Genomic DNA, 24707 nt, shown 5'->3' on the forward strand with positions numbered 1-24707 from the left:
TGAGTACACATATTTTCAGATATTATTAGACATCGAGATGGGCCATCCTGTGTCTAATGAGTGCATTTATATTTAAATGTCAGATGTATCTTCTTTTATTTACTATGTGTGTTATACTGTTGATTTACTCATACGAGCTGCAAAGCTTACCGGGTTTGTGTTTACAATCCCGGTGCACCTATTCGATGGTGTAGAAGATAGTTCTGCAGGTGTGGATTAGCAGAATTGGAAGGCTACTTTGAAGATTTTCGAAGTTTATTATTTCTATTTGTGGTGAGGATTGAGTGGATTTTATATTTCCATTTGTTATTATGGCTAAATTATAAACTGGTTTTTTAATAATCAAATCGACTGAGACGTATTATGAACTTAGTTACGATACGCTGTGACAATAAGATGATTTCAATATTTTTGAGATTGTTTTAGAGTTTTTCATGGCTTCGATTTCGAGTTTATCACTTGAAATTTTGGGGTTATGACAGTTGGTATCATAGCGTAGGTTGCATATTTGGTGATTTATCAATATCATCTAGGAGCGATGGCCTGACTGCAGCGGATCCTCATCACATGCTCTTCGGTATTGATATGTCACTGGGTACCCAAGAGTGTTAGGAGCCACACCTTAAGGTTTGGTCCTCTAAGTAGAAGTATTGTGATAATACTTCGATGATTCACATTCTCTCTAAATATCTTAGTTAATATATCTTTGATCTAGTTTATTTGGGTTTAAGATTTTACATGTATTGACTAAGTGTTTAAATGTTTTAAGGTGATGAATCTAGAGAAGGGCCGTGCACAAGGCCGAGGACGGGCATAAGACCGAGGACGGGCATAAGGCCGAGGACGGGCATAAGGCCAAGGACGGGCATAAGGCCAAGGACGGGCATAAGGCCGAGGCCGAGCAAGGGATGGAGGCCGAGTCCGCAATGTGGAGAACCTCTATGAGGAGGTGGCACCATAGGTTGAGCAGGTTGACCCCGAGGCTGTCATTAGAGACGAGGGTCGTGTGCTAAAGCTGATCAAGGACATCAGTAGTCTGTCAGCGCCATCATTTCATGGGGGCCTGGATCATATGGTGGCGTATCATTGGATCGAGAGTATGGAAACCTACTTTGAGATGGTGATGTGCTCGGAGATTAGAAGAGGATGATAACCACATTATTCTTAAAGGATGATACTATGGATTGGTGGAAGATTACAAGACGGACTGTGGATGTGTCCACTCTGAATTGAGAGGGTTTTGTGGCACTCTTTCGAGAAAGTACTTCCCAACTACAGTGCATGAGGAATTAGAACTCGAGTTCCTTGATCTAGTACATGAAGATATAACTGTCAGGGAGTATGAGGCCCGTTTTGCACAGTTGTATCGGTTTGTCAGGCCAATGGGTGCAACCTCCTTAGCTCAGAAATTCCTACGGGGACTTAAGCAAGAGTACAAGACCATCATAAAAGCACTTTGTCTGTCTACCAAGGAATTGATGTATGAGAGTGCCCTGAATGTGGAACAGGTGAATAAGACTCGAGGAGGAGTTGTGAAAGTTAGGGACACTCGAGGAAAAGGGAAGGCAATCAGTTCAGGTAGCGGGTCTGTGGGACCGAAAGGTAGATTTGGAAGAGGCCGAGGACCTATTACCAGACTCCAGCTAAGGCGGCATCTCCATCTGTTAGGACTGAACATGTTAGGCAGTTAGCATCAGTAAGGTGTTTCGTTTGCAATGAAATGGGTCACTACGCCACAACTTGTCCGAAACTGAGGAAGGCATACTGCTTTAAGTGTGGGCTAGTGGGACATATGGCTAGAGACTGCACCCGACCTCAGCAGGGTAGACAAGAACATCAGCAGAGGCAGTTACATGCGGGCCAAGCTAGAGTGTTTGCAGTGGGTCAGCGAGATACAGGAGTAGAAGGTACTTTATCTATTTTTGACTACCCTTGCTAGAGTACTGTTTGATACAGGAGCATCACATTCTTTTATTGCTAGTTCAGTAGTGGAGAAGTTAGGTTTGATTCCTAAATCTCTTGGAAACTCTTTATGTGTCACCTCACCTCTTGGAGTGTCTCTCGAACTGGAGACAATCTGCAAGACTTGTCCTATTGTGATCGGAGGTAGAGAATTCTCTGCTTCTTTGATATTGATTCCGGACCACACCTATGATGTGATCTTAGGAATTGATTAGTTGAGGTCACAGCATGCATTGATCGATTGCTTTGACATAGTGGTGTTTTTCCGTAGTCCCGGAGAACCAGTTTTTCGTTATCGATGCCTCAAGTGGAAGTTCTTTATTGTTACTACCCGTAGGAAATTTGCCGAACCACGTTAAATCTCGGTGTTCTCTATAAATTTTATTTTCTGCTTGTAGTTGTGAGTTATTTCAATTTTCATTTTACAATTCATACTTCCGCATTCCCCAACACCCATGACCTGGCACACCATTGACATGAAGTTCGATATTCATCTACGCCAACAGAAGATCACTGGAGATTTCACTTCCACCAAAAGAAAAAAGCACGTAGATTCCACAACTTCAACGTACATAAAATGTGCCACCACGCCATTGATCTTAGCTGTGGAAATCTCGTAGATATTAGTATCAGGAACTGTGGCTTCGATGATCTCTTTGAGCATATGACAAATAGGTATACTGTTATAAATTGTAGCTCGATTTGCAATTTGGATTTTTTTTGTTTATTTCATATCTATATATACTACTATATAAAGCAGTCAATACTGATGCTTATAGGCTTGATCGGAACCATAGTAGTGGTGGTGTGGTTATCATGGATCACTCGGGTGAGCTTATTGGTGGTTCTACTATCCAATTGCAGGCTGAGAAGATTGAAGTGGCAGAGGCCAAAGCTCTATCGGCAAGGGTGTCTCAGGCCATGCAATTGGGTTACAAAAGGGTTATTTTCCGATCGTATTCTCAATCCATCATTAATGATCTCAAGTCTACTGGTTTGCTTAGTAATTGGAGAACTAACCTGATTATTGAGGAGAACAGAAGGAGGAATAGTGCTTTTGATTGGCTTGGATGGGAATGGATACCCAGATCGGCTAATAGAGCCGCTCATGAAGATGCAAAGCTCGGTCAACAGACGATGGGTCTTCGTACTTGGTCGAAGACTCCCCTACCGTCTCTTACTCTTGTTTTTAGAAATGCTCGTCTCCCATGTCGTCCTCATAGTGTCTGAAATGGAGGGTGTCTCCTCCTTCTTTTGCGCCCAGGCTGTTCTTCTTCCTTCCCTCCATTATGAGTGGAGATATGAGCAGATGAGTTTTATTTGTATTTGGACTTCAGGTTCTTCTCAGTCTCAGCTGGGCATTTGCCCTTGTTTATTAAATTATCCATTAACAAAAAAATTACTACTATATAAAGCACCATCTAAAATGACCAAAATATGTTTTGTCTGGAATACCCTTTTTATCATACTCAATTACACAAAATGATTATGTGTTATAAAAATCAAAATAAATGTAACCACAAATATAATTTTTTTTTCATCATTACACAATAACCAATAAATTAACACGTGCATCACACGTATACGAGTCTAGTATTAATAATATTGGTGAAGTAGAAATTATTTAAGCTAGCTAGGGCACTAAATTTGTGATGACTAACATATTCATCTTAATTTACACCAGTTCCAGGGGAATCAGACGCCTCACATAATCATGCTCATGCATGCGTGTATAATTTTTTGATTGATTTTCTGAATGTCAAGCTCCCTCTTATGCTGTTCAGGCTGACTTCCATCAAATTTGGTTTCAATTTTCTTTGATTACAACAATTGGTTTCAGCTAATTTTTTTGATTTAAATCATCTTAGGCTATGCACATTCTCAAAAAAATTAAAAATCATCACTAGCGAGGGCTTGCGCGCAATTCTTGACGGCTGTTCGCATCTTGAGTCACTCGATCTGCGTCATTGTTGGCATATTAATCTGGAATGTGAGCGCATGCATCGTTTTTGTCTTGAGCTGGATGAAGAATTGAGAAGAAGATGCATTGACAGTATTGAAAATTTGCGGCTTCCTTCTGATTCTATACATGACTATGAACATCAGAACTTGTCCACCAGAAGTACTTGGATGAATCTGAGAACTGGATATGTTAACTTGGTTTCATATACCGACTTTTGGCTCCATGGATCAGACTCATCGGAGTGCTCTAACTATTTCTTCCCAACCAATGTGCTGATCCAAAGTTTGCGTCGGGCTCCCAACCTAAGTTTTACACATATATCAATATTTTAAAAAACTCGTCTCAATGCTTGTCTAGGCTTAAAAAGCTTAAAGCTACTTACATAACGCATTTGTGTTTTTCGGTCTGGACACTGAGGCTCGCCTTTTACGCCTTATGTTACATTTTTACGTCTTTTACGTATTTTACTACGCCTTAGAAAATAATATTTTTAAGTATCTTTTTATATTTATTTATATAATGTGTTTAATTTGATGAAAACTATCTAAAACGTTTGGATTATGAATTTCATTATATCTAAATGCAATAAATTGTTAAGTTCTTATGTATGTTTGTTTTTTTGTATTTGTATAATTTTATATTTACACATTTTACTACTAATTTTTTTTATAACATAAGGTTTACACCTTATGCGCCTCAAGTTCTAAGACTCAAGCCTCTCAAGAAAACGTTTTGGGGTACGCCTTTGCTTTTTTAAAACAATGATATATATAACTACCTGTTAGTCAGTAATTGTTGCTGTAATCTGCTTCTGCCTGAACAGAAACTAATTGTAGGAAAGCAGGTTGTCATTATTATTGATCGATCACCAAATAAAGGCTGATTGTTAAGCAGCAATATTCTTTCTTTGCTCAGAAAATAATTGCCCATAGTCTCAATACAATGTATCATATATACCACCAAAATTACTCACTGAAATTGCCAGTTTGAATCCTTTTCGTTCTTGTAAAACAATTCAAAGCCGGCCACTCTGAGAATCGGAGAAAATTCGATATTGAGGTCATGAACATCTTGCAGACTACTATTTGGATATCGCGAAGTAGTACCCTTCCTTCAAACTTGGTTAAATATTCAAGAGAATTGAATTACCTTGTCACAAGCTAGTTGGTTGTAGCAATTACTAGTTATTCTCTTGTGGTCTTAATACATCATTAATCACTTCCCTCAAGTTCCACAAATCATCGCAAGTGTCTTTTTTTGTGTGAAAGTGATCGAGGTATTAACACTGTAAAATACTCAATTTAGATTAAGAATGTATTTTTATTAGTACAGAAGATGTGTTACTGTGATTCGTGAAATACTGATTACTGAATGCTCCATCGTAAACCCGGGTCCTCGGATCGGGTAACAACCAGCCCAATATAAAAGCCCATAAATCATTTCAATATAAAAACCCACCAACGGCATTCCTAAACCTCTCTCTCGCAGTGCCAACTTCCCCCGCCAAAATCCCCCCACCCAAACGCCGCGAAACCCTAACCTCCTCCTCCGCCATGGTCAGATCCTCAAAGCGAAACCGCCTAATCTCACCGGAGATGCCCAATCGAAACCGGCGAGACTGGTCGGAGATCCCGGAGGAATGCACCTTAATGGTGCTGTCGCGGCTCGGAGCCATCGATGTCCTGACCAGCGCTCAGAAGGTGTGTACGCTATGGCGCCGACTGTGTAAGCACCCGATGGTCTGGCGCACCGTCGACATGGTCAATGATCACTTCTTTCATGATGTTCACTACGATTTGGACAAGATGTGCCGCCACGCGGTTGATCGGAGCTTGGGGAAGGTGGAGGATATCAATGTCGAGTATTTCGGCACCGACGATCTGCTCAAGTACATCACTGATAGGCATTGACTTTAAGAAATCATTCTCTTGAATTTTAATTTTGGTCAAATTAACATGTCTTTTAAAAATCAGAAACTAAGGACTAGTAACGGGGAATGATGAATTGGTATGTAGGTTGTTATTATGAAAGCGAGTGTTTCCGTTGCTGCTTTTAGTTCATGATAGTATATTAGATATCGTTGGCTATGAGGAGATCTGGAGATGAATGAATTGCCAGCTTATTCAACACTTTACCGAGTAAGAAAGTTACACGAGTAAAAGGCTAGTATATATTACCGAGAGACAAATCTTAACCTGACCTTCTTTAATCGGAAACGTGAACTTATACATCCATGTACGTCTCCATATACAACAAGTGAACAAGCTAGGCATCTAACTGTTTGAGATGTCAACTTGGTTTGACAACTTGACATTTGCCCACATAGTAAAACCGTGTGGAACAAAATATAGCCAACCATGCATGGAGACCCTAAATTATACACATACAAACACGGACACAATTTACCCTAATTCTCGCAGACGACGCCATGTCTTTTGTCGAATCAGGATTCTCCGAGGTCCCGGCGGAGGAGGAAGCCGAGATCAAGACTCGTGGAAAGCTCAAGGCTGTTGAAGACTCTCTGTCTCAACCTGATGTAGCAGAAAAAGGTGAAGTTGATGTTGCACTGATAATGAAGAAGATCGAAGAAGATAGTTGTGCGGTGTCTGTTTAATGGACAAGAAACACTGGACGTTCGAATGCCCGTCCTTGGTTCGTATCCCAAAACCGACGGAAGTAACTATCGGCACAGGCTATTATTTAGTTTGTGCTCACTGTAATGAGCTGGGTGGTCACTCTGATCATTTTCATCCGGAATGTTATTGGTGGCATGGGGTGGCAACCCGGGAGCAATGTGGGAAGGACGAGCTGATATGAAGCTTTGGGTGATCTGTCAAGACGTACGTATTCCATTTCCACTGGTCTGAAGAGTGCCCTAAGAAAGATACGTTAAAACCAAAGATATTGCTGAAGTGTTCTGCTGATCGAGTATTACTCTTGGTTAGCTACGAAAAAGTGTCAAGCTCCTTGATTTGATGTTTCATTACTTCCTGCACAAATGCATTAATCTTATTTTACTTGGTGACTAACAAAGAAATCCACCAACCACGAATATACATGCTCCTAGCCATTAGCCATGGGTCTTTTAGTTTTAAAATTGCAATGAAAAAGTGATCAATGCAAAGTTTTTTTTTTTTCCTTAAAGCTCTTAACTTTTGACCTTCATGTATTAGGCACTAATATTGTATCACATTACTTCCTGCCTTTGCATTCCTTAATGCCTTTGAAAGCTTTTGGGTTGTCTTGTTGTCTTGTTTTGGGTTTTGCTTAACCTCTTCGCTGGAAGCCAACTAATACCACTTTGAGTTAACAATGCTATATGAGCCTATGACTTGTGACTTTCAGCAATTCTATATATTACTTGCATGTAAAGCAAATCGTAGCAATCACACAAGTAGGCAGCGATCTTGGCTAGCTTCTTTTCATTAGTTCTTTTAGTTTTTTTTTTCTAATGAAAATCCATGCTGCTTTTCTGAAAGATGCTAAAATTGAACAGAGTAATTTTCTTTGATTCTGAATCAGAATGTCTTGCACATAAATATGATATTAGCACCACCCTCGATACGTAATCGTGTATCAAAAGATTGATGGGTTTGATATAAGTTAAAGAGTTTACATGCTTTTACCAAGTGAATTAAAGAGAGAACAGACATAACATCTTATTAAACCACATTCATCAGACTAATGAAAAGAGATTAATTTTAGGCTAATGATCGTCTATTTGGTCTAGTAAATAAAACTCCTCTGGAAAGAATGAAAGTTAGAGTGTCTTGTTCTTGATAATTATGTGCAACATCTCTTCACTTTTCAAATTTAACTAAATGATGGTAGCTAGTTTACAGAAGCTCATTAGTCAATAGTTAGCTTCATATCAAAATGCATGATGGAAGTACCATACGCCCATACTTTCATAACTCATAGAGAGTAGAAAGTAGAAAGTAGAAAGTGAAATTCACCTCAGAGTAGTAAAAGAGCTTCATACTATCACAATCATTTGTCACTCATTTCCCACGTGTGAGCGAACACTACACGCGCGCTGGTTTCATACAACCGAACTCGTACGTACAACTTCCCTCTCTCACTTCTCCACTTCCTTCCTTGTTCCGAAGAACAGCGAGAGCGAGAAAAAAGAGAAAGCAGAAACACAAACACACACACACACCCGCAAAAGCAAAAGCAATAAAGGATCGGAGACCTCTTTCCAATCAAAAATATGAAAAGCAAAAGGCCAACCCAAGCCAAAGCTGACCGCATTAAGCAACCCATGGAGAAGATCCTACTTATATACTCTCAACCCAGCTCACATTCTCCCTTGTTCACAGTCCCATCATTCTTCTTCTTGTTCTGTTTGTGCCAATGTCTGAGATTGTGGTTGCAGAGCCCATCGATGATGGTGGAGCAGAGGCAAAGAGACCCGTTACGAGGTATCTCACTATGGGAAGTGGGAGTGATCACAATCATGCTCCTGAGCCATTTGAGAGCGAGAGGTTGCCTGCCACTTTGGCCTCCGAAATCCAGAGCTTTCTTCGGGTTGCCAACTTGATCGAAAGCGAGGAGCCGAGGATTGCTTATTTGTGTAAGTTTTCCGTTGCCCTATCTTTTGTTGAATATGGTTTTGTGTTATAAGAATTCAAAGATTTGAAATTTGTTGAATTTTTATGAAGGTTTATAGTGTTCAGCAGCTAGTGTTGGAATTTTGAGGTAAAGGGTAGTATGGAAGTCATAGGATAAACAGAAGGTGAGTGACTAGAAGCCTTGATAATAGGGGGTTATTGGAGGTTTTTTTGAGAAGTACTAGCTACATTGAAAGTTGCTGGCTTTATTGTCAATGATAGGATGAAGTCCCAGGTTTTGATCAAGTCATAAAAAGTAGTAGATGGCTTGTTTACAGTTCTAAGTTTTGATGTATTGGAGAGTAAGAAAGATGTGGCTTGTCTTATTTAAACAATTGTGGATGTTGTATTGAATTTCGGAAGCAGTTTGATGACAAAATTCATGTCCATAGACGGGTGCAAGAATATATTCTTTGAAAAACTCCAGAGAGCTGAGGAAGAAATGTGTATTAAAATTTGATTGTACCAACAAGAACGTGCCAGAAATTTTTTGCGAGAGGCAGTTGCGTTGTAAATTTTGTTCTTTTGGCTGCTAAAGATCTATAATTAAGGTTGCAAAGGTCCGTTTATGAATTACTATACCTTCTGCCTTATTTGGGAAAAGAACTGCTTTCCCCTTTTCTTTTCACTGAATTTACTCATGGTCTCATGGAAGAACCCAAACCTACAAGTATCTTGATTTAACATTTTTTTTACAATTGATTTAACATTTCTAAATGAATTTTATGGACAGGCCGTTTTCACGCCTTTGAAATAGCACATAACATGGACCGTCATTCGAATGGGCGGGGTGTTCGACAATTCAAAACTACCCTTCTGCAGCGACTTGAACAGGTGGGTGTTGACATTGACTTGTACTCCGTATAGTAGTAATATTAGGTCGATATGGCAGTCAGAACCTTAGTAAACACTAAACAGATATGCTGCATAGGTACTTTATCTTACCAACTGTCTGATAAATTTGGCCTCAACAATGGATTTAAAACTAACATACAAATGCAACGTTGACGTGATAAATCAATGACAAAGCACTTATTTAGCATGATATCACTGTTCCTTCATCATTATATGTGAGATACCAGTTAATGATTTGTGATGCCAGCACCAAAAGTTCACTGTATCACAAACTAATTAAATTTGTTTTTCTTAGTCAAGTAGTAGAGATCATGTTTCCTATCTTTATTGTCATTACCAAGAGTTTTTAAATAGTGATCTTTCCGATCTGTTATATTTCCTTCCTTCTGTTGGTTGGATGTATGGTTTGTGTTTTTTGTGTCAGTTAAGTTTTTAACACTAATAGTATTTGTGCCAAAAAAAAAATTGATATCTTCTTCGGATGTGGAATGCTTATTCTTCCCAACTTTGAACTGTTTGTTTTAATGGGTTATAGGATGAAGAAACTACATTCAGGAAGCGGAAGGAAAAGAGTGATATACGTGAGTTAAGACGTGTTTATCATGCTTACAAGGAGTACATCATCAAACATGAAGGTGCATTTAACATAGAAAATAGGTAAATATATCCATGCACGTTTCTGTGTATTATGTGTATTATTTTATGTGTTGAGATATCTTTATCGGTTCTAATCACCCTCACAATATTGACTGGATTTATTTACTGTCAACGCTAATTCCTGATAATTTATCTGAATCAGTCACAGAGAGAGGTTGATTAATGCACGTATTATTGGTTCTGTGTTGTTTGAAGTCTTAAAGACAGTTTCAAATACAGCCGGTCCTCAGGTAATTTCCTTTTCATTGTGCATTCTTCATGTCCCCGCGTAGTTAATGATCACAAAGGTAATGCTTTTGGTTTCTTAAATTTTTATATTTATAGGCTCTTGCTAATAGAGGTGGGATTCAGCCAAAACCTTATGATCTCTTTGGCAAGCCATATAATATTCTACCACTTGATCAAGGAGGTACTCAGCAGCCAATCATGCAGCTACCTGAGGTCTGGTGCTAAATTATTTTTTTCCTTTTTCATCACAATCCTTTCTCCACAACCTCCAAATCTGAATATTAATCAAATAGTCATAACAGTACATACATGTTACTATGGCAAGCTTATCCATTGGATAATGGGGATTTCGATTCTAATAATAATATGAAACACTACAGATTAAGGCGGCAGTAGCAGCAATACGAAATATTCGTGGCATACCTTCTGATGAAGATTTTCAGAAACATGGGAAATTCATTGATTTGTTTGATTTTCTCCAGTACTGCTTTGGATTTCAGGTAATTTATTCCAAATTTTGATTTAATTTCCTCTTGCCTTTTGTACTATGAATTATAGCTGTTGCATAATATGTAGTGGATTGGTCAATTGGAGATGCTGTACATAGTTTACTTTTCTCTTTGTTCCTTACATTCAGAATTGATTCATGTTATGTCTTATTCAGGAAGGGAATGTAGCCAATCAAAGAGAGCATCTGCTTCTACTCCTTGCTAATATTCACAAACGGAAAACTCATAAGCAGACATCTGTCTCAAAAGTGATTTTCTTTGGCTTTTATACATGTTGGTATTTGTACTATATTATTCTGCTTTTGTGTTGATGCATTTATTATTATAATATCAGTTAGGAGATGCTGCAGTGGATGAGTTAATGCGGAGACTTTTTAAAAATTATACAAGTTGGTGCAAATTTTTGGGAAGGAAAAGCAACATCAGGTTAGATATTTTGATCTGGACCATGTCCATTCTTGAAGATTAGTATTCTGATCCAATGGTTTCCATTTAATTCCTATAGGACTTAAATCATCTACTTTTGATATCGATTTCTCCATAGAATTGTATATTACAGTAGCTGTTTTTATACATAATTTTCATTTGCAACCTCTTAAATCTTGGAACTCAAACTTGTGTGAGTTTTTTCTTGCCTCATTAAGTCCCTATCTGTGCAGGTTGCCCTATGTGAAACAAGAAGCCCAGCAATATAAACTTCTATTTCTGGGGCTTTACCTTCTTATATGGGGGGAGGCTGCAAACTTGCGTTTCATGCCAGAGTGTCTCTGTTACATTTTTCACAACGTAAGCAGACCATATTATGCTGTCTAGCATAATGATGGTTCAAAATTTTGGTTCATAGCTGCATATTGCTCTTTGAAATCCAATCATAGCTTCATATTGTTGAAAGGACACATAGAAGCATGAAGTGACAGGAACGTGTATTGGTATCTTTGCGATGTGTAATTTAGTTTGGATTGCTTTTTCGTGTCTGGAGTTTTGTGATACTTACGATCTCTGATTGAATTTGGTGCATTGAACCTGTATTAATTCATATTTCATGATTTACCTCTTGGACTATGCACAATAATGCTTATTTCCTCTGTGAAAACATTAATTACACAAGCCCAATTCATAGGTCATGCATCAAAGTCGTATGCGACCTCGATCAACTTCTTTTACATTTTTATTTATATATTTACTTTTTAAGATGGCGTATGAGCTACATGGCATGTTAACTGGTGCTGTTAGCTTGGCAACATGGGAGAAGGTCATGCCAGCATATGGAGGGCAGACTGAGTCTTTCCTTAACAATGTCGTTACTCCCATATATGGGGTTATAAGAAAGGTACTTTATGAGTTCAACCGATGTTTTCTGTGGAACCATTTTCTTCTAACTAAATCTGTTATTCCTTTTTTTTTTTCTTTGTTCCCATAATGTAACTTAAGGAAGCCAAGAAAAGCAAAGGTGGGACAGCTGACCATTCCACATGGAGAAACTATGATGATCTGAATGAGTATTTCTGGTTAGCATTTAACTTGAGTTATACATGCTTAGATATGTAATGTGTCCTTTGATCCAAAGTTCTGCCTCCAATATGATTCATTAGAATGTGAATCTACTATCTTTTGGCAGGTCTCCTGACTGTTTTGAAATCGGTTGGCCTATGCGTCTTGATCATGATTTCTTTTGTATCCCAAAAAAATCCAACGCTAAGAATCCTTCAGCATCCACTGGTCCTGTTGAAGAAAGAAGGGAGGAAGATGTGGAGGAAGGTGAAGTTGGGGTATGTTGTATTGGGTCATATTACTGAATCAGCACCTTATTTCATGATTGCAATCTATGGATTATAAACTGCATTGTAAGAAGTCATTTCTTACTGCAATAGCTTTCTAATGGCTATATGTGCTCTAGTGTAGGCATCTCTATGTATGCTTGTGGTTTTTTCATATTTTTTTGATAGCACAGTTTAGAGGTGCTTTTTAATTTGATACTAGGTTGTGTCAGGAACCGGTGGATCGGGTTACATATTTTCTTGATTTACACTCATTGGAATTGGAATTGGTATAAGTGGAAAAAAAAAATAGATAAGCAGATCATCCTTAGTAAAGCTTCTCTATTCTCTAATAGCTTACAACAAAGACCACTAGTTTACATTTGTTCAAGTTAATTGATCTATATTTAATTCATTTGGATATTTCTTCTTTGTCTGACATGATTTTCTGTTGGAGCAGGTTACTCAAAAAGAATTGCATGAACCCAAATGGTTGGGTAAAACAAATTTTGTAGAAGTACGCTCCTTTTGGCAAATTTTTAGAAGCTTTGACAGAATGTGGAGCTTTTTTATTGTTTCACTTCAGGTAAACTTGAATTTGTTTAACAGCTTGACCAATTCAACCTTTATGCTATGAATTCCTTTGTTGATTAAGTTTATCTTGTTATTGTAGGCATTAATTATTATGGCATGCCATGAATTGGAATCTCCACTTCAATTGTTTGACAAAGTTGTATTTGAGGATATCATGAGCATCTTCATTACATCTGCAATTCTTAAATTTATACAAGGTACGATTAAGACGTATTTTATTTTTACTCTCAAAATATCTAATGCAACTTTAAAATTACTTGAGCCTTATCAGGTTTCTACAGTCTTGTTCTGTTTTATTATCATTCAATCAGAAAAAGCTTTTATCTGTCTTATGAGATACATCTATCCATAAGTCTATATTAGCAGTGCAATGTCCATCACGTCTTTTGTGTCATAGACTAAAGCACAGGATCTGTTAGTCTCTGCTTCTACTGTAATAGTTATTCTAGTAAATGTTGAGAACTTGAGATCCAATATGAGCTCTATGCTGGGTTGATCTATTTTATTCATTTGGTTAAACAGAGCCTTATTTGCGACTGCTTCTTTTGGAGAATCATACTACCATGATGAACATATTCTTGACTCTTGAAAACCAATAGTGCCTCATAGGCTCAGTGGTATTGTAACAATAGAGCGCAACGAGCCTTAACTGACATGGCACTCAGGGTTGTTGATAGGAACAGTAGTCATATAAATATAGCTTATAGTTGATTTATTAGTACAGTTAACCTAATTTCAACCTCATAGTGTAATTAATGTCTACATGTCTGTCGTTTAAGTGACTGTCTAATTGGGGCTCATCATAAGTCTCTTGGAAATAATTGTCTTTGTGTCTGTATACATTCATGTGTTATATTGATAAGTAATGCAACACAGGTTCTCTGTCATTTTTCTAAAGTTCTGTCCATAGGGATTTAAGTGAGATATCGGTCAATACAAGGGACTGCCCTAATCGTGTATGTATGTTTGCTGGTTTTTAGTGTATGTCTGACATTGGTTGTGCATTTGGTCAATTTAATTCCTCTGTGGTATCACCTTATGCAGCCAGCACTTTCTCCTTTTAACATGCATGCAAAATTGGTTGAGTAATTCTTATAGCCCCACCCAACCCATTCAAATAATTTTTATAGCTTCAGCATACTTGTGTCTTTTTCTCTTAGAAATGATCATTATGTGTTTATAAAAGGTATTGTTCAGTAGTAAAATGAGCATGTGTTATTATTTTAACTACTGGCTAACATTTGCAGTTGTATTTTTGAGTAATTACCTCCTAATATTAAATATGATGAATATCTGATTGAGGTCTGGTATTGCAGCAATACTTGACATTGCCTTTACGTGGAAAGTGAGACAAACCCTGGACTTCTCTGCAAAAGTAAAACATGTTATGAAGCTGGGTGTTGCAGTGATTTGGACTATAGTTCTTCCTGTATATTATTCTAATTCTAGAAGAAAATATACTTGTTATTCCACAACATACGGAAGCTGGCTTCAAGAATGGTGTTTCTCTTCCTTTATGGTTGCAGTTGCAATCTATTTGATGACCAATGCAGTTGAAATAGTGTTATTTTTCGTCCCTGCTGTTCGCAAATATATTGAGATCTCAAATTACCGAATATGCACCATTCTGTCTTGGTGGACACAGGTATGCTCATCATGTAGTTTGTCTGTTGAACATTTAATATATATATTTTTCCTTTAAACTGAATTTTCCAGTTTCGTCAAATTTACTATTGCATATCAAACTATGAACTTCAAGTCAGCATCCAGTTTATCTATTTTCTCCTTGAACATGTCAAGTTTCAAGTTATAAATAGTGTCAGTCTCTGATTCTGATAAAAGAAAGAAAAAGAGTACTGGTTTAGACTGCATTGTCAGAATTATATGCTATACATTTCAGAAGATATTGATGTATTGATGGAGGTAGTTTCACAACATAACCGACGAAAAATGGTTCTGATATCATGCAAAAGAGTTGTATTTTTTTTTTGAGTTTAAATAGATGTAACACTTAGTTTGACTTTTGGTAATGAATTTTGTGGATACTAATCAGAAATTTTGATTTGATAATGAAGCCTAGGTTATATGTTGCACGCGGATTGCAGGAAAGCCAGCTTTCATTGTTGAAGTAAATATTGCACCCATTGAATTTCTACTAGGTGACCTTGTTTTTCATATATTGTTCCTGACACATTCTTTCTCTTTTTCCACAGGTACACATTGTTTTGGGTACTTGTACTATTGAGCAAATTTTCTTTCAGCTACTTTTTTGAGGTGGGTGCCAGTACTAGATTTCTTATCCCAAGTGGCAATAGGTTAAATCTCTCTAATTCTCCATCCACCACTCTATAGTTTCCAAAAGGTGTAGAACTATACGCTCAGACTGATTATGCTGAAGAATTTATAAACCTACATCTGGACTTCTTAGCCTTTGCATAATATATAGTAAATACGATTTTGGGCTTCTCCCCTTATTCTCAATTGGATTGTGTTGAAACCTATATCTAACAAAACTGTAATAACATCACTGAACTTGCATGCAATGTCAAACTTCCAATTAATATGCAACATTTTAAGGCGTGAGGTAGACCTGGTTGTAACCATTGTTATGATATTTGAAAGATATGATGCATTTTTTCAGAAAGAAATAATGAAAAAAAAAATTCAGCTTAAAGGTGAACAACGGATTTCTCTGCTCCTTAGGTTGAAAATGATGTTCAAATAGTATATTACTGTCTCAAAATTGGAATTTGAAATAGTTGCAGTCCTAGTTTGAAAATTGGATTATAAATAATATTTTGAAGTTTCAATAAGTTCATCGGTTACAATGTTCAATTGAAATACTGCAGATAAAGCCCCTTATAGAGCCAACAAAGCAGATCATGAAAATTGGAGTGCAAATGTATGATTGGCATGAGCTTTTTCCAAAAGGTATATACCAATGTTCTTTTAGTTGTTTCTCTACGTATGATTGTAGGATTTGAATTAGGCCCTATAACGTATACACATATGCATACATGTGTTAAGAAAAAAACATTGCTTTCTTGCAGTTAAGAGCAATGCTGGTGCAATTGCTGCTATATGGGCTCCAATAATAGTTGTGAGTTTCTCAGTTCCTTTTCTAAATTTCTGGCTTTACTTTAAGCTCCATAATCTTTTATAAGGCAGTTGTGACTTTATATGTACGTGTTCCGTTTCTTTATTTATTAGGTGTACTTTATGGACACTCAGATATGGTACTCTGTTTTTTGCACAATTTTTGGTGGAGTCTATGGCATTTTGCATCACCTTGGTGAGGTAAGCTAGATTACCTCTTTTGTTTTATTTTTTTGTTTTGCTCCCTTGGAAAGTATTTCTGTTTTTGTCTTAGGCCTCTCTTCTATTTTAGATTCGGACGTTGGGAATGTTGCGAAGTAGATTTCACACTTTGCCTTCCGCATTCAATATTTCTCTAATTCCACCCTCATCAAGAAATGATCATAAGAGAAGAAAAGGTTTCTTTTACAATAAATTCAGAAAGGTACGGGGAATTAGTTTATCTGTAATTGAATGTCTTGAAGGTTCTTCTGCTAAAGCCTGAATGTCAAAGCCCATCTTTTCCAGGTGTCAAAGAGTGAAAAAAATGGTCTTGCCAAGTTTGTCTTGGTTTGGAACCAAATTATCAATAGTTTCCGATTGGAGGACTTGATAAACAACAGGTGTTTTTCTTTATGGGATATATTTTACTCATTCTTCTCTCCCACAAATAATCTAAAAGAAAACCTTACAAAATTATGCTTCTAAATAGGGAGCTGGATTTAATGACCATGCCAATGTCATCAGAATTGTTTTCCGGCATAGTCCGTTGGCCTATTTTTCTTCTTGCAAATAAGGTATCTTCTATATTCAAAATTCTTTCAATCATTGTTGTTTTCTAGTGGTTAATCTAAATATACCTTTTTAGATACGAAAATACATAATATATATTTGTGATTTTATACATGTCTCCTATACATCTTAGTTTTCGACAGCACTGAGTATCGCCAAGGATTTTGTGGGGAGGGACGAAAGTCTCATCAGAAAACTTAGAAAAGATGAGTACATGTACAGTGCTGTGAAGGAGTGCTATGAATCATTGAAGTACATCCTTGAAATACTCATAATTGGGGATCTTGAAAAGAGGTAAATTGAGAACTAACCTATGTTGCACGGATACGGCAGGCAGAGGCGTGTCGCTGTGTCCGACACGTCCCGACACGCCGATACGACACGATACGCCTTTTTACCGTATCGGACACGCCACGTGGCGTATCGGAAAAAGTTGACTGTTGGACACATTGACCGACACGTTGACCGACGTTTGAAACCTAAAAAACTCTCTCAGCCGTTCTGCTTCTCTTCTGGCTTTCTCCTTCTCCTTCCTTGCTGGCTTTCCCCTTGCATCTCCTTTCTCCCTCAGCCTCTGCCTCTGCCCTCTGCCTCAACCTCCAGCCCCAGCCCCTGCCTCCTCCAACCTCCTACCTCCAGCCCCAGCCCCTGCCTACTGCCTCCAGCCCCAGCCCCTGCCCAGCCCCAGCCCCTGCCTCCAGCCTCCTGCCCCAGCCCCATCCCCTGCCCCAGCCTCCTGCCTCCAGCCCCAGCCTCCTGCCTTCAGCCCCAGCCTCCTGCCTCCTGCCTCCTGCCCCAGCCCCAGCCCCTGCCTCCTCCCTCCTGCCCCAGCCCCAGCCCTAGCCCTAGCCTCAGCCCCTGCCTCCTGCCCCAGCCCCTGTTCCCTCCCCCTGCCCCCTGCTCCCTGCTCCCTGCCTCAGCCTCCCTCAGCCTCAGCCTCAAGCCTCCAGCTCCCAGCCTCTGCCTGCGTAAGGTAATTCAATTTTTTTAAAAGTTTAGATTATTGAATGGGTGTTGATTGTTGAACTGTTGATATGATTTTAATGGGTAGTGTTTGATAGCTCAATTGGGTAGTGTACTAGTGTTTGATAGCTCAAGTCGAAGTAATTAGATGTGATGATTGAATTGATGAATACTTTAATAGGATGAGTTCAAGTGCAGCATCAATGGAACCATCGTCCGAACGTAGTGTTAGTAGTACAACTGAGGTGGGAAATTTAAGGGGCTCCTCTTTGGAAATATGAGAAGATTTACTAGGTTCATATATAATTGGCTAGTTTTATCACTTGCATTTTGACTATTTGATGTTATTTCTTAAACATTGTTATGTAATTGATAGATTTTACAACTTTATAATAGTATTGTTAATTTATTTTATATATCAAATTATATATAAATATTTTTTATTTTCCGTGTCGGAGCCGTGTCGAAAGATGAGTTTTTGAGATTTGCCGTGTCGCCGTGTCGCGCCGTGTCGTGTCGCCGTGTCCGTGTCCGTGTCCATGCAACATAGGAACTAACTTCTGGTCTTTATTTTTCATTTCTTTTTCCAAGCAGAAAATGTATACTGCTTATATCATTTATATCCCACTTCTAATTTATTTCATCATTCTGTTAGAATAATAAAACCAAATGATATTGTCTTGTGATATATAAATATATATAGCTTTCTTCCGGATTGCTTTACAGAATTGTATCTGCCATACTGACTGAAATTGAAGAAAGCATTGCAAGATCAAGTCTGCTCGAGGACTTTAGGATGATTAAAGTTCCTGATCTGTTAGCTAAATGTATTGAGCTAATTGAACTTTTGGTAAGGTGTCCAGTTCCTGAAAAGCCGTTATACTATTGCTGATCATATTGTTAATAATATGTATTCTAAGATTCCTTCATTTCTTACTGATATTTTGCAGGTTGAGGAAAATAAAGACCATCATGGTAAAGTTGCGAAAGTTCTCCAAGATATATTTGAGCTTGTAACCAACGATATGATGACTACCGGCTTCAGGTAAGTGTATTCAGATTCAATACCATCTGCAGATCAACTCATGCAGCGTACCTCATTGCCGTTCTTGTAATCACACAGGATACTGGAATTGCTGGATTCATCCCAACAGACCGAAACAGAAGCTGCTTATTTTTCTGGACGTATTGAATACCCATTGTTTGGATCTGCTGGAGGCAGAAATACTATCCACTTCCCTCTGCCAGCCAGTGCTGCTCTGAATGAACAGGTGATTTTCCACAGCCCCGTTTTGTTCCTGTTTATCTAGTTTTCCTACCATTGTCTCTATTAAGCTTCGTTTTACATACCACAGTTCATAAAAAAATTTATCTGTTGGAAGTATAAGAATCTGTTTAATTAGAATCTCCTGCAGCTTTAAGGTTTGATCGTCAAAGTGTTGAATTCCTGCTAGATTTAGTGTTCATCATGCTTCATATTTTTCTCTGGAAATATATTCATGGAAAAGGTTGCTACAATATATTAAGTACATGTACACTTATATCACACAAATTCTCATACCAATGAAAAGGAAGAGATATCTACTCTTGCATGTGCTTGCTGAGTAATGATAAAAATTGATTTAAATTGTAGATCAAGCGTTTTCGGCTGTTGCTTACTGTCCAAGATACAGCCATGGACATTCCAACAAACTTAGAAGCTCGGAGACGCATATCATTCTTTGCCACTTCTCTTTTTATGAATATGCCAGGTGCACCGAATGTGGCCAATATGGTGCCATTCAGGTCTACTTTATTCTCTTGAGTATTAAGTTCTTTGACTTATTATGTGTTCCAGTCAGGTTAACCATTTATATGGTGCCAATCAGGTTAACTATGTGTCCTGAAGCCATGGTGCATATCGATCTTCTTATACATAAAGACTACTGCAATTCCATGATTTGCATCTGATAGAACAACTCTTTTTGGTACAGTGTTATGACACCACACTACCTGGAGGATATTAACTTTTCAATGGAGGAGCTTCATTCAAGCCAGCGAGAAGTGTCTATCATCTTTTACATGCAAAAGATATTTCCAGGTGAATATAATATTATTGAGTTGTGTTATAGGCTATCCGTTTGTGTTTATGCCTTGGGAACTGAATCTCATATATTATAGATGAGTGGAAGAACTTCCTGGAGCGCATGAGTTATGAAAACTTGGATGAATTGGAGAAGGACAAAACAGAAGAGCTTAGAAATTGGGCATCTTTCCGGGGCCAAACACTAAGCAGAACAGGTTCAAAACATTTGATATTAGTTTGCACTCTAAACACAGCAGACCACTTTATCATTTTAGTAACCTCCAGTATATATATTTTATGGTTCCAACAGTTAGAGGAATGATGTACTATAGAGAAGCCCTTAAACTACAAGCATTTCTTGACATGGCTGAAGATGAAGGTTGGCAATCTGGAAATTTTTGATTATTTATATTTATTGATAATTTTTATATTATCATCCTTAATGTTGCCAACAACAATACTTCAGAAACATATATCTGAGTGGCTGAATCTGTTTCGTGCAGATATTCTTGAAGGTTATGATTCTGTTGAAAGTAGAAATTATGCACTGTCTTCTCAGCTAGATGCATTAGCAGACATGAAATTCACTTATGTTGTTACTTGTCAATTGTTTGGATCACAAAAAGCTGCTGGAGACCCACATGCACAGGACCTAATTGACTTGATGAAAAGGTAACTTCTACCAAGAAAGGAAAAAATTATTGAACAAGTAAACAAGTTTTAATATAAAACTATGAAGTCATATGACTGGAATGATTCATTGCATGAAGATACCCAACTCTCCGTGTTGCTTACGTCGAGGAGAAAGAAGAGATAGTGGAGAACAAGCCTTCCAAAGTCTATTCTTCTGTGTTGGTTAAAGCTATCCCTGATTTTGGCGATCAGGTAATGTCATTTGAATTATGTTACATAATTCGGAATTACTATTGATTCTTGTGTGACAGCTTAGGTGCAGTATTGTCAATAAATGCTAAACTTTATTGTTTTGGAAATCTAGTAGTTATAACTTTGTATACGAAATGCCAACTTAAATCCTTTCCTCCCTTATTGCAATCAATTATGCATCTCAGAACTTACACCACGTATTGTTCCTCAATAGGAAATATATCGCATAAAGCTTCCTGGTCCACCAACAATTGGAGAAGGGAAACCCGAAAACCAAAACCATGGTATAATCTTCACTCGTGGCGAAGCTCTCCAAACTATTGATATGAACCAAGTGAGCTTCTTGTCCAATACCATATGATTACTCATCTTTATGTTCGTTGCTTCTAAAGTGTGGCTTTACAGGACAGTTATTTGGAAGAAGCATTCAAAATGAGAAATCTTCTGCAAGAATTTCTTCAGAACCAAGGACGGCGACCTCCTATACTACTTGGTTTAAGGGAGCACATATTTACAGGAAGGTTAGATCCTATAACCCTTAAAAAAAATTCACGTGAGATGCTTGTACAGAGTGCATTATGATTTAAAATTTGAGTTAAGATTTGTTAAGAGTTGTTTACTCAAAAAAGCCACAATGTGAACCAACTTATATATGTTTTGGATGAATTATTCTAATTCCTATCTCAGACCTGAAATGCTCTTAACTTATAGCAATTCCTTGACCCCCTTTAGTAGCTTTTTATCTAGACCTGTTTACGTGGCCAAACATTGAAATAAACACATCATAATTTCGTCTGCACATTAGTATTTGTCCAAGCTCCGAGGTTGACTTACTTTGATGGAACCTTTAACCATATAGGTAGCACATATTTTATGAAGATATTTTCTGAAAGTATCAATATGGCTTGCTGAAATTTGATTATCATATTATCATGGTTCTTATCTTGTATTTTCTTGCACACTGCAGTGTTTCTTCTCTTGCATGGTTCATGTCTTATCAAGAGACTAGCTTTGTCACCATTGGTCAAAGGCTTCTCGCAAATCCTCTGAGGTAATAGATGCCTGTGCTCTAGATACTTACATTGAGTTCTTGCTTATGAATGAACACAAATTAGTTACATTTAGCTTGGTATGTTTTACTTTCCCTACTCAACAATATACGGACCAATATAAAGTTTTTTGGGGTAACTCCTACTAGTTGTTTGCTTGAATTGCTTCTGTGTGCATTTGATTGGTTTGGTCCATTCTTTACAGCATCGGTTAGTTGGGTGTATATGAACAATATTAGTTTCCATTCATTATTTCAATCATTTAACAATGTTTCCTTATCCAACTCATGTGTGTTTCCACGTACATTCTTATAACTGCAATACTATTCTTAATACACAGGGTACGATTCCATTATGGACATCCAGATGTATTTGACAGGTTATTCCACATCACAAGAGGTGGAATAAGCAAAGCATCAAAAACAATCAACCTGAGCGAGGATGTTTTTGCTGGTAAATCTTTAAGTGGTTCTCAAAACCTTCAAAAACTTTTTAATTTTTTAATTTTAATTTTTTGCAAAGTTCTTACTTTATACCCATATAGGATACAATTCAACCTTACGACGGGGATGGATCACATATCATGAATACATGCAAGTTGGCAAGGGTCGTGATGTAGGTCTAAATCAGATCTCAAAGTTTGAAGCTAAGGTTGCTAATGGAAACAGTGAACAAACTATAAGCCGTGACATATTCCGCCTCGGACGTCAGTTTGATTTCTTCAGGATGCTGTCTTGTTATTTCACGACCATTGGGTTTTACTTTAGCAGCCTGGTAATTGTTTTAAATTTCTTCTTGCTACTAAGATAAAGTTATCTAGTCTTATGCATAATGTCACAGTAATTATTTAAAATTATCTTTACAAATTGTAAGTGGCGGATTCTAGTAAATCAGAGCAATTTATCCCATCATATCCAATGTTAATCTGTATTTCTTCATTCATTACTCAACTCATGCTTTACGTTTTGCTACATATTCTCTAATCTAATTCTCATATATGGGGTTCTTATGATGACATACCTTCAATGCTTTTCTGTTACCTCTAACTGTATCCTATTTAGCATATAACCACCGTTGGATTTGATATAAATCTAAACTCTGCCCTAAAACTTTCAGATATCAGTTATTGGAATCTATGTGTTCCTTTACGGGCAGCTATACCTTGTCCTCAGTGGCTTGGAAAAAGCGCTAGTAATTGAAGCTAGACTGCAGAACATACAATCCTTGGAAACAGCTCTTGCTTCCCAGTCATTTATACAGCTTGGGCTATTAACAGGAATGCCAATGGTGATGGAAATTGGACTTGAGAAAGGATTCCTCAATGCACTAAAAGATTTTGTCCTGATGCAATTGCAGCTGGCTTCTGTCTTTTTCACATTCTCCTTTGGAACAAAAATCCATTATTACGGCCGAACAATTATGCATGGTGGTGCTAAATACAGACCCACTGGACGTAAGGTGGTTGTGTTTCATTCCAGCTTCACTGAAAACTACAGGTTGTATTCAAGAAGCCATTTTGTCAAAGGATTTGAATTATTGCTCCTGTTGATTGTTTATGACATGTTTAGGCGGTCCTACGAGAGCAGTATGGCGTATGTATTAATCACTTATTCGATTTGGTTCATGTCAATTACTTGGTTGTTTGCTCCATTTCTCTTTAATCCGTCTGGGTTCAGTTGGGAAAAAATAGTAGACGACTGGAAAGATTGGAATAAGTGGATCAGGCAGCAGGGTGGTATTGGAGTTCAACAAGAAAAAAGTTGGCAGTCTTGGTGGATAGATGAGCAGGACCATCTTCGTCATGCTGGGATGACTTCTAGGTTGTTTGAAATACTCCTATCTGTTCGGTTTTTCCTGTATCAGTATGGTCTGGTCTACCACCTTGACATTTCCCAGAATAGCAGAAATTTTCTGGTTTATTTGCTGTCATGGATTGTGATCCTGGTTGTTTTCTTGTTAGTAAAGGTATACACCTTACTGTCCATCCCTTCTATCCGACATGATGGAGCAGAATTCTGTTTTTATTTAACTTTTGAAAGAGCGCTCATATTATCTACTTGACTTCACTCTTTGCAGGCTGTGAACCTCGGAAGGCTAAAGTTCAGTGCTAGATATCACCTTGTATTTAGGCTATTCAAAGCAACCCTCTTCTTGGGCGTTCTTTCCATCATAATATCCCTTTCTGTTGTGTGTCATTTATCTTGGAGGGATTTGGTTGTCTGCTGCCTGGCATTTTTGCCAACAGGGTGGGGTTTGATATTGGTAAGTTCACAGTGACCAACCGATATTTATTTTGTTCTTCAGATTTTGCATTTCTTTCCTACTTTCCCCTAATTTACTTTGTTCATTCAGTTTGCACAAGCTATTCGGCCCCTGATAGGGAATACTGGATTGTGGGAATTCACCCGCGTACTTGCTAAAACATACGACTATGGAATGGGGGTTGTTCTCTTTGCACCTATTTCTGTCCTGGCATGGCTTCCGATTATTTCAGCATTCCAGACTCGGTTCCTGTTCAACGAGGCCTTCAATAGACACTTACAGATCCAACCAATTCTTCAAGGGAAGAAGAAGAACAGATAGATCATACTTTAGTGATGATTATATAGTAAATAATGTACAGTCATCATATTTACAATTCTTTATGAATATGGAAATACTACATATGTACAGCACGAAGCTAGATCAGATTTTTAGTGAATACAAATTCATTTACCAACGGAAGGAATTAGCCCTATAA

At 37.8% G+C, this 24707-nt stretch overlaps 2 protein-coding genes across 4 annotated transcripts; both read left to right on the forward strand.

Moving 5' to 3' along the window:
• The first annotated feature begins 5478 nt into the window (after window positions 1-5478).
• On the forward strand, window positions 5479-5835 carry LOC126787006 (F-box protein SKIP19-like). Its single transcript, XM_050512951.1, has one exon. The coding sequence runs from the start codon at window positions 5479-5481 to the stop codon at window positions 5833-5835; it is 357 nt and encodes a 118-aa protein (XP_050368908.1).
• A 2226-nt stretch (window positions 5836-8061) lies between these two features.
• LOC126788891 (putative callose synthase 8) lies at window positions 8062-24680 on the forward strand. Of its 3 annotated transcripts, none has more exons than XM_050514905.1 (41): window positions 8069-8501; window positions 9272-9372; window positions 9929-10050; window positions 10193-10280; window positions 10375-10491; window positions 10659-10778; window positions 10943-11035; window positions 11122-11213; window positions 11447-11573; window positions 11980-12117; window positions 12219-12295; window positions 12406-12556; window positions 13005-13130; window positions 13218-13335; window positions 14455-14783; window positions 15214-15266; window positions 15352-15412; window positions 15988-16069; window positions 16189-16238; window positions 16349-16435; window positions 16527-16658; window positions 16742-16836; window positions 16926-17010; window positions 17139-17299; window positions 18695-18818; window positions 18919-19013; window positions 19092-19239; window positions 19602-19753; window positions 19942-20048; window positions 20129-20248; window positions 20344-20412; window positions 20537-20705; window positions 20804-20918; window positions 21133-21252; window positions 21324-21439; window positions 21886-21969; window positions 22308-22420; window positions 22512-22741; window positions 23084-23932; window positions 24044-24229; window positions 24320-24680. In XM_050514905.1, exons 1-41 carry the CDS (start codon window positions 8282-8284, stop codon window positions 24548-24550), a joined length of 5853 nt encoding a protein of 1950 aa, XP_050370862.1. In that variant the 5' UTR covers window positions 8069-8281; the 3' UTR covers window positions 24551-24680. The 3 variants fall into 3 exon arrangements, with proteins under 3 accessions (XP_050370864.1, XP_050370862.1, XP_050370863.1); XM_050514906.1 differs by having other exon boundaries at window positions 15352-15367; XM_050514907.1 differs by lacking the exons at window positions 22512-22741; window positions 23084-23932; window positions 24044-24229; window positions 24320-24680 and having other exon boundaries at window positions 8062-8501; window positions 21329-21439.
• Window positions 24681-24707: the final 27 nt, after the last annotated feature.

Source organism: Argentina anserina, chromosome 3, assembly GCF_933775445.1.
Source record: "Argentina anserina chromosome 3, drPotAnse1.1, whole genome shotgun sequence".
Lineage (NCBI taxonomy): Eukaryota > Viridiplantae > Streptophyta > Magnoliopsida > Rosales > Rosaceae > Argentina > Argentina anserina.